Below are 15,778 nucleotides of genomic sequence, written 5' to 3'. Positions count from 1 at the left end.
GAATCCCAACTGGACCCCACACTTAGCATGGATGGATCCTGACTCTGGGCTCTATATCATGAACCTGAGATCATGACCTGAGCTGAAACCACTACTCAAAGTAGGTTATGTTGATTTATTGTTGCAGTTACGTTAGACTTGGTAATTTAGGGTATTACTACTTATTCAATTAAGGGCAGTGAGTTTTAATTATCAAGACAGAGAAGATGGGTAAATAAGAAAATTTTTCTTTCTTGAAAATTAGAGGATTAGCATATGGTCTAAAGTGTTTTCGTTTTATGCCTTTATTCGCTCTCTTTTTCCTCCATGTGGTAAAATATACTAATATTTACCATATTAACTCTCTTAAGTGCACAGTTCAAAGGCATTAAGTAGATTCACATTGTTGTACCATCACCACTGTCCATCCCCAATACTTTTGTATCATCTCAAACTGAAATTCTGCACAACACTTCCCATTCTGCTTACCCTCAAGCCCCATGTAACCATTTTCCTACCTTCTGTCGCTACGAGTGTAAGATAAAATCTGGCTATTTAAGGCATGTCATTTAGGTGGAAATCAGACGATACTGATATCCTTTTGTATCTAGCTTACTTCAATTAGCAGAACGTCTTTAAGCTTCATCTATGTTGTAGCATGTATCAGAACCTGATTCTCTCTTACAGTATTTTTATCTGAATAACATAACCATGCTTGGCAACAAGCTGAGAAAGGACTTGAAATTAATAAGTTTAGTGGACAGTAAATTAAAAAGAGAAATTCTGGGGAGTTAAAAGATAAAATGCAGAAGCTGATATTACAGTGCTTGTATTTTTTTTTCTATTGCACTAGAAATTGTTTTGAACACATTTCAGCACTTCTTCATTTGCGATTCACATTGGACATAGAGCTTTTTAAATTTATTGCTTGGTTTGAAATGGACGAAAACTTTAGAACAGCCTCCCTATCCATCCTTATCTTCCCAAATCTTATGAAAACCAGCAGGTTTTCTATTAAAAACTTAGTCATGTGAATCATGTAAGAAGTTGTCATTGTTACAAAGCAATGCAGTGAGCAGTGAAGACAAAGACTGCCAAGTTAAACACAAAGGATAAAATCTGTCTGCATATTCCCACACCCTTAAACACGTATTCCAGTGTGAACTGCCTGTCAGGTCTGGATGACAGAACTTGGCCCACCAGGCAATCATTCTCAGAAGGACTCAGCTCTCTCCAGAAACTGCATTTATATTTCCCAGATGATTATGTCTTTTATCAAAACCAGCAGTTGAGAAATGGTCAAGCTCAGGATCAGAAAAGTAGTCCAGCTATGACAGCTAGTTTCACCTACAGATAAATATGGGCAAGTGTAGGAGAGCAAAGCAATTGATGGGTTTGAATTCTCAAGAATAATATTAAGTTCATGTAAACCTAGATGGAGAAAATCAGTGGTCATCAGAGGGTAAATGATTTTTTTCTTCAGGAACTTAGTTTATTTACAAATTTGGCTTATGTTTTTTATCTTCAAAACACATGAAGCAAATATATTAAGTGCATAGAGCTCAGGGCAAAATTAAAACACAAATATATGCACAATATTATGGCTATGTGTGTGCCCTATATATGATTATGTAAAAATACATATAATTTTTTAAAAAGATTCGATTATATATTTAAGAGAGACAGAGTGGGGCAGGCGGAGATGGAGAAGAAGCAGAGGGAGAGTGAGCGATAATCCCAAACTGTCTCCATGCAGAGGATGGAGCCCCACGTGGGGCCAGATCTCACGATCCCAATCACAACCTGAGCCAAAATCAAGAATCAGAGGCTCAATTAACTGGGCCACCTAGGTATCCCACATATGTTCTTTAATAAATGTTTATGAATCCCTCATACACTTCTCCTTGCATAACAAAGTTTTGTTATGAAACTTACTGGATTTGCAAATATCTTCTCCCATTCTGCAGGTTGCCTTTTCTTTTCTTTTCTTTTCTTTTCTTTTCTTTTCTTTTCTTTTCTTTTCTTTTCTTTTCTTTTCTTTTCTTTTCTTCTTTTCTTTTCTTTCTTTTCTTTTCTTTTCTTTTTTTTCTTTTCTTTTCTTTTTCTTTTCTTTTCTTTTCCTTTTCTTTTATTTCTTTTCTTTTCTTTCTTTCTTTTCTTTTCTTTCTTTTTTCTTTTCTTTTCTTCTTTTTCTTTTTTTTCTTTTTTTCTTTTTTTCTTTTCTTTTCTTTCTTTTCTTTTATTCTTTTCTTTTTTTTTCCTTTTCATTTTGTTGATGGTTTTCTTTGTTGTACAGAAGCTTTTTACTTGAATATAGGCCCACTTGTTTATTTTGCTTTCGTTGCCTTGGCTTTTGTTGTCAAATCCAAAAAAATCATTGAGTAGATTGGTGTCAAGGAGTGTACCATCTATCCTTTCTTCTAGGTCTTTCATGATTTCAGGTCTTTTAAATTTTTAGAGAGAGAGAGAGAGAGAGGCAGAGACAAAGGCAGAGGGAGAAGCAGGCTCCATGCACCGGGAGCCCGACGTGGGATTCAATCCCGGGTCTCCAGGATCGCGCCCTGGGCCAAAGGCAGGTGCTAAACTGCTGCGCTACCCAGGGATCCCCATGATTTCAGGTCTTATGTTCAAGTCTTTATTCTGGGTTGATTTTTGCATCTGGTATAAGACAGTGGTCCAGTTTCATTGCTCTTTGCATATGGCTGTCTACTTTTCTCAACACCATTTATTGTAAAGCTTGTCCTTGCCTACTTTCCTCATTGTATTTTATTGGCTCCTTTGTCATAAATTAATTGATGACATACATGCAGGCTTATTTCTGAGCTCTCTATTCTGTTCTTTTGATCTACGTGTCCGTATTTATGCAAATACAATACTCTTTTGATTACTATCACTTTGTAATACAGTATGAAATCAGAAAATGAGATGCTCCTACTTTGTTCTTCCTTCCAAAGATTGCTTTGGCTATTTGGGTCTTTTCTGATTCCATATATATTTTAAGATTGTTCTGTTTGTGTGAAAAATGCTATTGGAATTTTGATAAGGATTGCACTGAATTTGTAGATTGCTTTGGGTAACACAGACATTTTAAAAATATTAATTCTTCAAATATATGTGCAGGAATATCATTCCATTTATTTGTGTCTTCTGTAATTTTTCATCAATGTTTTACAATTTTCAGTGTACAGACTTTTCACTTCCTTGGTTAAATTTATTTCTAGGTATTTTATTTCTTTTGATGCAATTGAAATTGACATTGTTTTCTTAATATATTTCTCTGATACTTCATTATTAGTGTACACACATGAGACTGATTTTTGTACATTGATTTATATCCTACAAATTTACTGAATTTGTTTATTACCTCTAACAGTGTTTTGGTGGAGTCTTTTGGGTTTTCTGTATATATTATGTTATCTGCAACTAGAGGCAGTTTTACTTTTCCAATTTAGATGCCTTTTATTTCTTTGCAAATCATATATCTGATAGGGAGTTAATATCCAAAATTATAAAGACTAGCAAAAAAAATCTGATTTAAAAAATGAGCAGAGGACCTGAATAGATGTTTTTCCAGAGAAGATCTACAAATGGCCAAGAGCTATATGAAAAGATGCTCAATATTGCTAATCATTAGGAATATAAATCAAAACCTCAATGAATATAAACCACACAGCTGTTAGAATTATTATCATTAAAAAGACAAGGTTTAACAAATGTTAGCAAGGATCCAGAGCAAAAGGAATGTTTAGGTGTTCTTGGTGGGGATATGAATTGGTTCAGCCATTCTAGAAAACAATATAGGGGTTCCTCAGAAAATTAAAAACAGAACTGCCACATGATTGGCAATCCCACTTCTGGGTATATATCCAAAGAAAATGAAAACAAGATATCAAAGGGATATATGTGCTCCCACATTCACGTCAGTATTATTCATAATAGCCAAGATGTGGAAACAACTTAACCATCCACCAACAGATAAATGTGGAATATCATTCAGCCATGAGAGAGAAAGACATCCTGCCATTGTGACAACATGGATAGAATTCAAGGGCATTAAGCAAGGTGAGATAAGCCAGACAGAAGAAGGTAAATCTTGTATGATATCACTTATATGTGAAATCTAAAAAAAAAAAAAAATCAAATTGATAGAAACAGACAATAGATAAGTGGTTACTTGCAGGGTGGGAGAAAGACAGGGAACTTGGTCAAAGGGCACAAACTTTTGGCTGTAAGATGAATTAGTTCTGAGGATGAATATATAACATGGTCACTATAGTTGACAACACTGTATTGTAGAATTGAAAAATTCTTAAGAGTAGAGCTTAAATGTTCTCTCTTACACACACAAGAAGATAAATATGTGAAGGGATAGGTGTGTTAATTAACTAGATAAAGGAATTCTTTCACAATATAAACATATATCAGCATGTTATACACTTTAAATATCTTAATTTAATATCTTAAATTTTACATGTCAATTACACCTCAATAAATTTGAAACAAAATTTTTTTTAGAAATTTAAAACTACCCAGAAAACTACATCTCCTGCTGTAATTACCAGTCCATACATAATCCTGACTTTATAAAGTGGTACCTACAAACCTTGTGACTTTTATTGGTTACATGGGTATCTTAGTACACCATGGGGATGAGATGAGAAAGTCCTTTTGTTGTTGATGTGAATACTCTGTTGGTGCTATTTTGTGGACCTACTTGTCCCTTATGGTACCGGAGAAATTATTGTGGGTTTCAGAGACCAAATTCCTTTCCTACTTTTTGCTTGAAGGTATACATCTTGAATTATAAACTGAAAGGTGTGCCTATCAGGAGAATCCACTTTTGGACTGCTTGCCGTCTCTGTACAGAATCCAGCATAATAGATAGATAGATAGATGATAGATAGATAGATAGATAGATAGATAGATAGATAGAGATATATCATCTGTCAATTTTTCTCTCCTACTCTATATTTGGGTTGGATTTCTAAATAAAAAACAAACAACCAAATAAGAAATGCCAAAATATCTTCCTACGTGGACTTTAAATCTTTTTTCTCATCAGGGCTTGAAAACCTGGCTTCTCTTTTCGGACTTATGATAATGACATGCTCTCCATTTTATATGAAGTGCCTCTCTACCTGTAACTGATTTAGCTGTTCTGTCCTAGTGTTGTGAATCTCATCCCTGAATTTTTCATTCTCCTACCACTGATAAATGGACACTAGGCCTTTGAATATAATATTTGCTATTGGCCTATGTACAATTTAGACAGATGCTATGTCATTAGCCACCATTTTAAACGACCTTTGAATTATAATTGGTCTGAAGAAATATGTGTATCTTTATATTAAGAGTCATGGATATTGCCTGAGGTTTTACATTAAAGAAAGAATCACAAAACTGTGTATATACAAGATAAGACATTACAATATATGTTGCACATAATTAACATTAAATATTATTTCACTCTTTTCCATAGAAAAGAGAAAAATAAGGAATTATAACTGCTTCCTTTACAATACTTTGAATTATGTTAACTACTGCATGAATTCCACATCCTATATTGAAATCTAAAACAAATTCTCAGCTTTGAAAGCAAAGGCCTCATAATAGCGAACAACTTCCACATTTAACTGTTCCAAAATAACAAAGTAACAATTAAAACTAGAAAGGTATGTCATATATAGTTAGCTCTTGGTAAGTAAATCTTAAACTATTGAATTGAAAGATTTATTTTTTAAGTAGGCTCCATGTGTGAGGCCCAGTGTTGGGCTCACGAGATAGAGACCTGAGCCAAGATCAAGAGTCAGTCATTTAACTGACTGAGCCACCCAGGTACCCCAGATTTGAAAGATGTTTTAATCTGATAGAAAAATAGATGAATCTGAGATCTAGGATTATTTTTCTACAGGTAGAGCTTATATGGTTAATTGTCCCTACAAAAAATTTATTGAGCTTGATATATATGTACACTCACACAAATTAAATTAAATTAAAAAAAGAAATAAGGATTATCAAAAGTGCTAAACAGAATGGCATCAAAAATTACAAATTATCTCAATATAACTAAGGATTTTGGCTTTTAGTCTTAAGATAGTAAAGCAAATTCAGATAAGTTAAAGGAAAAATTGTTAAATAAACTTATCTTATTTCACATGCCAATTTTTTTTCTTTACAGAATCCTTTAGAAAACTTCTCACATTATTATGTGAATACTTATTTGTGTCTTTGTTTCTGTAATTTTTGTATCTTCCTTTAGAGCTCCAGATGGTCCATAAAAGCAGGGACAATTTCATTTACATTAATTCCCAATTACTTAGCCAGTCACACAGTAGTGCTCAATAAATATTAGCAAATTGATTATTTTCTTCTTATTTTTTTACATTTCAGAAGATAATGAGTTGTTAGAATTATCTGGATATTTATTCTTTGTTTTGTAAAGATTTTTATTTATTTATTCATAAGAGACACACAGAGAGGCAGAGATACAGGTAGAGGGAAAAGCAGGCCTCCTGCGGGGAGCCCGATGTGGGACTCAATCCCAGCACCCTGTGATCATATCATGAGCAGAAAGTAGACGCTCAACCACTGAGCCACCCAGACATCCCGATATTCATTCACTTTTATCATTTAACTAATGCTTACTGAAGGTCTATGTATCATGTCTGTACTTAGTTCTGGACACATATCTGTAAACAAGAGACCTTATCTTCAAGGTACTTAAAATCTAGACTACATAAACAGGAGAATTTCAAATAATGAGACAATGTTCTCAAAGAGAAATGGGAGTGAGAGAGATGAAAAAAATAGAAAAGAAAAAGAAAAAAGCTTGACGTCTCCATTTAAAACCTGTAGATACATGTTACAGATTAATAATTAATATTTCTTGTCATACTAATCCCAATGGGAAGATAAGCAAATATGAATTTTAGGACAAAAAGATCAACCAATAGCTGGCAGAATGAGAAAAAGATTTTTACTTCTCAATAATATATTCCATTTCATGAAGACTAGCCTGAGGCATCAGGTCAATTAATATAATAACTTGGTACATACAGACTTAAGCATAAGAAGTGAAATTTAATTTAGTGGTCTTATGTTAATCATTGAGGGTCCAGAAGAGAGCAAAAAAACAATCTTAAAAAAAGGAAAATAGAATTTATGAGAGGAACTGAGGGAACTAATCAAATATGGCCTAAAGAAGAGATGACTAAGTGGTATTTAATTTCACTTGAAGGGATATAGTAGAGGCATGATTATTAGTGCCAAAGAACAGGTATGAATGCTGATTTAAACATGTGTCAACAATAAAAAAATATATATGTAGCTAGTGCATTTGGACATTTATATTTACTTTAAATTGTTTTTTTTTTTTTTTTTTTTTTTTTTTTTTTTTTTTTGCCCCATGGAATTATGTGTTTTTGGCTCTGGATTTCAGAACAAGAAATAATTTGTATTGGCTATAACCTAGGAGAGTAAGAATTTTTTTTTTTTTTCTGTGAGTATTTTAGTGGAGTTATTTTTTGTTGTTTTTTTGAGCTGTGCTTTTTCAGCACAATTTGGAGATATGCATGCAGTATATGTGTCAGTTTTACTTTTCTCTGAAGTAATAAGCAGTTAATATTCTTAGATTAACTCAAGATGTTGAGGTATAAAGACTAATTAAAATAAACTTTAAAAACTAACAAACCTTAATCATTTAATATGTCGATTAAAATTAGTCTATCAGTCTCTGACCATGGACCTCTTTTGCAAACTTCATAAAACCACTTAACCTATGAAAATTATAATTATAGACCAGAGCTGAGTCCATAATTTGCATTTTTATTTAACATATTAACATTAAAAGTTTCTAAATAAGGTTTTAAAATTAATATAGAGTGATTACTTCAGATATTTTGAAATGTGATTTCATTTAAATTTTTTGCAGTGTTTCTATTTGCTTCAGTTATTTTTTATGTTAAAATGGATTTCTATTCTGACTCACAATTTCACTCTGATTCATAATTTTTAAAATTATTGTATTCCATTTATTAACTGGAATTTAAATAAAAACTTGAAACTACAAAAAATAAAATTATTTTATTCCAAATGAATAGATGAACTAAAAAGCAAAAACAAAAATAAGTACCAGAGAATAAATTTGAGTGAAATATATAGATTGCAACTATTATTTTAATGTCATTTTTTAGTTAAAACCATTAAAGGGATTAAAATATTTTAGAGTATGAAAATAAAATCTGATACAGGCATTAGAAAAGTGTTTATTAATCAAACTACTCTTTCCTAGTTCTATATTTCAGTTAATATTAAGTTTCCTTATGTGTCTAACACTATTCTGCTTTGAATGGTATCTATTTGCAAGTACCTTAAAATATACTTTAAAAAAAGAGAAGGAGACACATGTAGAAAACATTTAGGAAATAATAGTTCAGTATATAGCCAAGTATATAACTGTAAATTACAGACCATAAAAAAAGACTACCGGTCTTTTTTATGGAGATAGGGGCAGTCAGGAATGTCTAATTGAGAGTGGTGGGTGTTGTGACTGAAGGAGGACCAGAATCTTAATCTGTTTAAGAAGAGGGAGAGGAAAACACAAAAACAAAGCCAAAATAGAATTTGTGCTAGAAGAGTAAGAAAACTAAACTGAATAGAATGGTCAGAAGGGAGAAACTACTGGGAGGGAAAATTAAGCACAAAAAGCTGAATGCTTGTTGGAGGAGTTCAAATTTGCTCAGAATAGTGAAGACGTTTAACTATACACCTGAATGGCAGGGATATCAAGTGGCATATTGTCTGCCTGGAATATATTGTCAAAATGAACAATATAAATAAGCCCTGATGCTAAACATTTTTTGTTAAAAAGTTAACAGAGAGAACCAGAAAGAATATATGGCAAATCCAGAATTTTTTTTTGGTTGTTAGTTAATACTGAAAAATGATTATTTCCCCTCAAATTTTTACTTCTTACTTAGTCTTCCATTATAGTGTTAAGGGGCTACCTCATCCTTCCTGATTCCAGCCCTCCAACCAGTTTTGGTGGAATGGCTCCCTATTTCCTCATCTCTTCCATTATTCTCTGTAAATTTTAAAATTAAAAGCCACATTTTTTTTCTTGGCCTAGTTGTTAAATCAGGTTTGTATAAATGCATAATCTCACAGACACCAAGAATCACTAGTTTTCTGGGGCCAGTTCATATTCCACGAGAGCCAATTGCGTGCATCTCTCCCAACTGTACTTATAGTGACATCACATTGGGGACTTGAAATTGGCAATGATGGGGATATCTACACCATGAAAACTGGCAAATGTTACAAGTCAAAGGTTATTGATTTGGTCTGTTTTGTTTGGGGAGAGGGGAGTAGTTTGTTAAGCCCTGATTAACACACCCTTGTGTGCAACAATGTATTTTTCCATCCTCTTTCCAATTGATTTTTAGTTCCAGTTTTTATGAATCAGAAAATATCTATATTTTATTTTCGATCAGAAAATTTCTATAGAACACCCATACTTCTTGTGGCTGCTGGCCTAGAAAGCTCACAATCCCTTATTAGTGTATGTGTAATACCTATCGACTATGAAATCTGATGTGTTCACTCTCATGAAATTTAAAAAAAAAATGATTGGGTGTTTCAGGATTCTTTGCTATATACATTACAGGAAGAAAGGAAATCCAGGTTGAGTTCCATGACAATTCCTTGGCTGAGAACAGACATCCTGGTAGGACCAATAATCAAATGATAGGTAACAGGACATTTTTAAACAAGAATTCCTGTTGCAGATACATTTGCATAGTTGGCAGACAATCTAGATTTTAGAATCTGGGACAAGAGCAACAAACTTCAGGTACAACTCTGTGGATTGCTTTGTGGATAAATTGTTCCTGCAATAACTTTAATAAATCTGTGAGTCTTATACATCCAACTAGAAGTCCATGAATCATTTACTAAATATGTGGCCAAAGAGTGTTTGACCACAGGGAATCATTAAAGAAAGAATAGCTTCTCTGGTACATGTTTGTTATTCATTCATTCTTCATAATTGTTGAGTTTTCATCGGGTAATAGGCATCATGCTTTTCAATATCTCTCCCTTCTTGAAACTACAGTCTAGTGAAGAAACTGACAATAATCAGTTACAAATCAGTAAGGGTGAAGGTGTTTCAGACAATACAGAGAATGGCCTTTTAGGGAATTGAAATAAATTCACTAGGGCAGAAGATTTTGATAGAGGCAAAGTTCTTAAAAAATCACATGCAAATTTTTAAAAACAGATTTGGATTTCTTAAGGGAATAATGGGCAAGTATTAAATATTTATTTATTTTGGGGTATAGGATTAAAGAAATGATCAGATTTTATTATGAAAAGAACCTGAAGTTAAAAGGAAAAATATTTAATCTTTAGTAAGTTATAATATTTGGAACAATGCAAATCTTGGTGAGAGCTAAACCAGTGCTCACTAACTGATAATATGGACAAACTCATAAGAGCTAACTTATCAAGAACACAAACAGGAGATTTTTCAAGGCAAGAGCAAACTGTCACTCTGCCAAAGCCTTCATCATTGCAGATGGCTATAGGAAGTAGTGTTTTGATGTGGGAATTCATCCCATTCTTTGTTTCACTGTTCTCTTAATAGAAATAAATATTTGGAAAGTTTTTCTGACATACTTGTTCTTACTGAATGGGTCAGTGTTCCCATCCTACCCTACTTGCCTACAATATAAAGGAGAAATACATAATTGGGCTTAAGGTCACATAATAGTCGTGCAGTGTTTACCTATGGTATCCTAGAGTCAGAGCCTAATATTGAGCTGCTTGAAAATCTATAACATTGTTTCTATTTATTTATTTCCATAATTTAAGAAAAACAATAATTGTAGTTAAAGAGATTAAATTAGGAGGGGTGGGGTAACTGGATGATGGGCAATCAGGAGGGCACGTGATGTGAGGAGCACTGGATGTTATATGCAACTGAGAAATTACTGAACTCTACATCTAAAACCAATAATACACTAAATGTTAATAATTGAATTTAAATAAAATAAGTTAAAAAGAGATTAAATTACACAGCACTGGGATTTTTTTAAAATAAAATGCCCTATTTAAAATTTCTGCCTGTTATTTTTATTTTCTATTAATTATGTGGTGTCTCATACCATATTAATCATCATGTTAGCCAGAAAAATAAAGACAGTTTGTTACCTTAAAATGTAACATTTGTCTTTATTTCCTTACATTGTATTTTAAAATTTTCAATATATGAATATTGGCGATTATGTGTCTTAGCTGTCCCATAGTCTCCAGAGTTATCCTTTTTTTTTGTTTGTTTCTAAACTCAAAGAGTAACACAAATGAGATACTTAAAGGGTTTCACTCACTGTTGGATAAGTGATGGTGGGGATAGTGGTGATGATGATGGTGATAATAATAATGACTCTGGAAGTCAAATTTTCAAGTGCCAAAAATTGAGATTAATTCCATAGCAGTGTGAAAATCACCATAGTCACTAATTTTTCTTTTGGCATATATATTACAAAATAAAGATAGTTTTATCCTCACTTGCCAACTTCATGCTAAAGCTCTCATGGAAAGAACCATAAAATTAAAAATAACTCATTGCTTCTGGAATTGGGCAAACCTAAGTTGTATTACTGGCAGTTATACTAGCTTTCTGTGTCATTTGAACAAATTCTTAATCTCCAAGTCCTTAGATTATTCTGCCATGAAATAAGAAAAACAATAATTGTAGTTAAGGAGGTTAAATGATAGAGCATTTATAAATTTCTTAGCACACAATTGGAATTCAATGCATATTCTTCCCTCTAAATTTGGGGGAAAAGTTAGAGTTACTACAAATTTATTTTATATGTTTCTTATAAGATAATATTAAGCTATAAAAAATTCAACAATTTTTTCAGTAGAACTGTTTTCTTTAATATCAACTTATTATACTTACTTTCCCTAATATTCATCCTCTCTGAAAAAGATATCACTAATTTGATATGGGCTACAAGAAGGAAGGAATGATTAGTTATTTTACATTTTGTTGCAATATATAGTACTATACCTTGAAATTTTTCCAATCTTTCTTTTGTTCCCTTTGCAAATATTCACTTTTGACATCCTCCTATAAGAAAACAAGATTAGATTGATGAAATGAGCTATACTTTTTCAGTTATTTGGTATTCTCTACTGTGATTCAAACTACTAGATTTAAAATCAAGGCAAACCTTGAACATGTATAACTGTGGGCAGCTAGGAAACAATGGCAGAGATGTTGAACAGGCACACAACAAAAAGAGATGGAATAATTTGAGCAAAACATCAGATATGAAGACAGAGTCAGATTTTCAGGACAAACAGGGTTTTGAAATAAAATTCTATTGGTAGCTTATAATGGATAATTATCAAGTACATACATAACTTATATTCATATAAAGTCACACACATACACAGGCTTTCCAGGTATTCTTTATCTTCATAACACTTCCATTTTATAAATTAGAAAACAACTAAGAAACAGAAGGATGAAATTAGAATGGTTCCAAATTTTTAAAATAAAGATTTGCTCAACATGATTTCTGCAGTGCTACATCACATTGAAATTATTATTCCATTTCTTCTGTGTATATGATCATTTTTTTATTGGTGTTCAATTTGCTGACATATAGCATAACACCCAGTGCTCATCCCATCAAGTGCCCTCCTCAGTACCCGTCACCCAGTCACCCCCACCACCCACTCACCTCCCTTTCTACCACCCCTAGTTCGTTTCCCACAGTTAGGAGTCTCTCATGTTCTGTCTCCCTCTCTGATATCTCCTGCTCATTTTCTCTCCTTTCCCCTTTATTCCCTGTCACTATTTTTTATATTCCCGAAATGAATGAGACCATATAATGTTTGTCCTTCTCCAATTGACTTATTTCACTCAGCATAATACCCTCCAGTTCCATCCACGTCGAGGCAAATCGTGGGTATTTGTCGTTTCTAATGGCTGAGGAATATTCCATTGTATACATAGACCACATCTTCTTTATCCATTCATCTTTCGATGGACACCGAGGCTCCTTCCACAGTTTGGCTATTGTGGACATTGCTGCTAGAAACATCGGGGTGCAGGTGTCCCGGCGTTTCACTGCATCTGTATCTTTGGGGTAAATCCCCAGCAGTGCAATTGCTGGGTCGTAGGGCAGATCTAATTTTAACTCTTTGAGGAACCTCCACACAGTTTTCCAGAGTGGCTGCACCAGTTCATTTTTGTTTTTAATTGCTTTTATTATTTATTTATTTATTTATTTATTTATTTATTTATTTATTCTTTTTTTTGCAAACACACGAGGGTTTATTTAATTGCTTTTAATTCAAATTATGAACACAGTGAGTGAATGTAGGTCTACATTTATGTTGAATGTTTATATAAAATGTACCTAAAAATTAAAAACTAGTGACTATTTTAATAACAGTCTATCAATAACAACTATTAAGAGCTATTTTTACTAATAGGAAGATTCTTGTTATCAAATGCAAAAGGATATTTTCACATTTTAGAAGGACATGATTGCTCTTCTATTATATTTTACATAATTTAGAAGGGCACAAACACATGAATAAAAAACAGATTTAAGTAGAAAAAAAAGAGAGCACCACTTAACATTTGAGCTGTTCATATCAAAACCTGTAATAGGGGATCCCCGGGTGGCACAGCGGTTTAGCGCCTGCCTTTGGCCCAGGGCGTGATCCTGGAGACCCGGGATCGAATCACGTCGGGCTCCTGGTGCATGGAGCCTGCTTCTCCCTCTGCCTATGTCTCTGCCTCTCTCTCTTTCTCTGTGTGACTATCATAAATAAATAAATAAAAATTAAAAAAAAATCCTGTAATAGTACCTTGTGGCCTATGTATAGCAAAAAAAAAAAAAATTCCAAATGATAATGACTTCCAAATGATAATGACTTTAGTTTTATACATTATATCACATATAAAAATATTAAAGATAAAATATACAGCAACTTATTTCTCTTCTGGAATATGATATTTCACATAAAATAGTAAGTTTCCAGTTATTCAACATGATGGACAATATGTCACAGTTAATAAAATAATCCAATAAACAATGTAATAGAGAATAAGTCACATTGATTACTCATTTCAGCAAACATGTATGAATGCAACCTACACTTAATATAATTCAAACCTTGGTAATTCAGCAGACACTGACATATATTTTTTGTTACTTTTGCTTTTTACTTTCGTATTCAGATAATAGCAGTTTACTGTGATTCCCCGGTGATAAATGCTGTATAAAACTACTTGTGTTTTTAGTTGAAGATTTATGATAGTTTGGCAATCACTTTTGGAATCATGCCTGTACTGACTCCCAGTGTAAAGCAAACTTTAGGATTAAATGTAGTGGCTATCGCTTTCCTATTATTTCCCTCATACGAGGATAATCTGCTGGAGAACTTCACACTGTAGGATAACTAATGACCCCATTCTCTGTTTGGCAGTCCAAATGAGACATCTTTCAATGAAAACAAAAAAACAGATGTTCAACATTAGCCAATGTCCAGGGTGACACACTAAACATATACGGGGAGTGGAAACACTAGATCCTCTCTATGTGTAAGAAATGTTGACCAGTGCATGTAAAGATTTCCTGGTAGCATCGTCTATTTTTTTTTATAAGAGTAGGATTTTGTTCATGTACTAGATAATGATATCCTCCCACATTCCATCTCTACCCTGCTGCCGACACTATTTTTCTTTTGAAATAATAGTAATGATTCATTAGATTTTTAAACTATAATAAGTGTTATTACTTTCATACTATTTCTCTGTAAAATAACACAGTAGAAGACTATAGCACACAAAGATAATTTATCTGCACTATTCAAATAAATTCTTAGTCTCGTTTGCCCAAATTCATGTGGCTTTCTTTATAATTCATTTCTAGTGTACTTAAATGTCATATTCTCAGTGTCTTCTCAGTGAACCTGTCCCCCTTCCAAGTGAATGTCCTTATCCTGTTCAGGCACCAATACCAGTCCTTGGTAGCACCATATGCAGGTACCCTCCTTACCCTGCTAAACTACAAAATCTTGTGCAGAGTTTCTGGAACTTTCTGAGAGAACCTGTACTTAGTTTTCTTATGCTCTTATGCCCTGCATGGGGCAGCCCTCCCAAGCAGCCACCATCTCAAATTACTCAGGGTAACATACTGAGCACTGAACCCTACCCCTTCATCCTTACTCTGAGCATGCTCAGACACTCTGTTTCTACTGTCCCTCTATCTGGATGCCCCCAGCCACCCTCTCAGGCTCCAATGTCCCATGCCACGCAACCCTACTAGGGAGATGTCATCAGGTCCTGCAAAGGCCTCCACATCCTGTTCTGGAGACCACCCTCCCTTGCTGGAACTGCCCCCTATTATGGCTTCAGAACTAAATTGTACAGGAAGAGAAAGAAATGGCAAGAGGAAGCTCTCCTACATATATACTCTCTACCTATACTCCTACATATACACATAATACATATGCTCATATATTTGTGTATGTACATATGCATACATAGGTTATACACAAAATTCAGAATAAGCTAATAGTGAAAAAAATCAGCTGACACTATTCACAACTCAGCTATTTGTTTCAGATCTTACATTTTGACACATATCTAATGATTCCATTGTAAGTGCAGGCAAATAACTTAAACGTAACTGTTTAACTTAAAAACTATTTTTTACATATTTGTGATAGTCCTAAATTATTTAAATGACTTGACTATTTAACTGTTTCTTAC

The 15,778-nt window shown here is 33.4% G+C and overlaps 1 protein-coding gene across 17 annotated transcripts in view; it reads right to left on the bottom strand.

The window, feature by feature from the left end:
- The window catches only part of CNBD1 (cyclic nucleotide binding domain containing 1), a 531,845-nt gene that overhangs the window by 56,569 nt on the left and 459,498 nt on the right, over positions 1 to 15,778 (bottom strand). For 16 of the 17 annotated variants that reach the window (XM_038579686.1, XM_038579692.1, XM_038579694.1 and 13 more), the window contains one exon: positions 12,053 to 12,112. In XM_038579686.1, coding sequence (XP_038435614.1) covers positions 12,053 to 12,112 — 60 coding nt within the window. Of the gene's footprint in view, positions 1 to 12,052; positions 12,113 to 15,778 lie in introns of those variants that run through there. The other variant, XR_005381188.1, reaches the window with a different exon arrangement.

Source organism: Canis lupus, chromosome 29, assembly GCF_011100685.1.
Source record: "Canis lupus familiaris isolate Mischka breed German Shepherd chromosome 29, alternate assembly UU_Cfam_GSD_1.0, whole genome shotgun sequence".
Taxonomy (NCBI): domain Eukaryota; kingdom Metazoa; phylum Chordata; class Mammalia; order Carnivora; family Canidae; genus Canis; species Canis lupus.
Note: the sequence above shows the minus strand (reverse complement) of the source record. Positions and strands in the feature narration are given on the sequence as shown.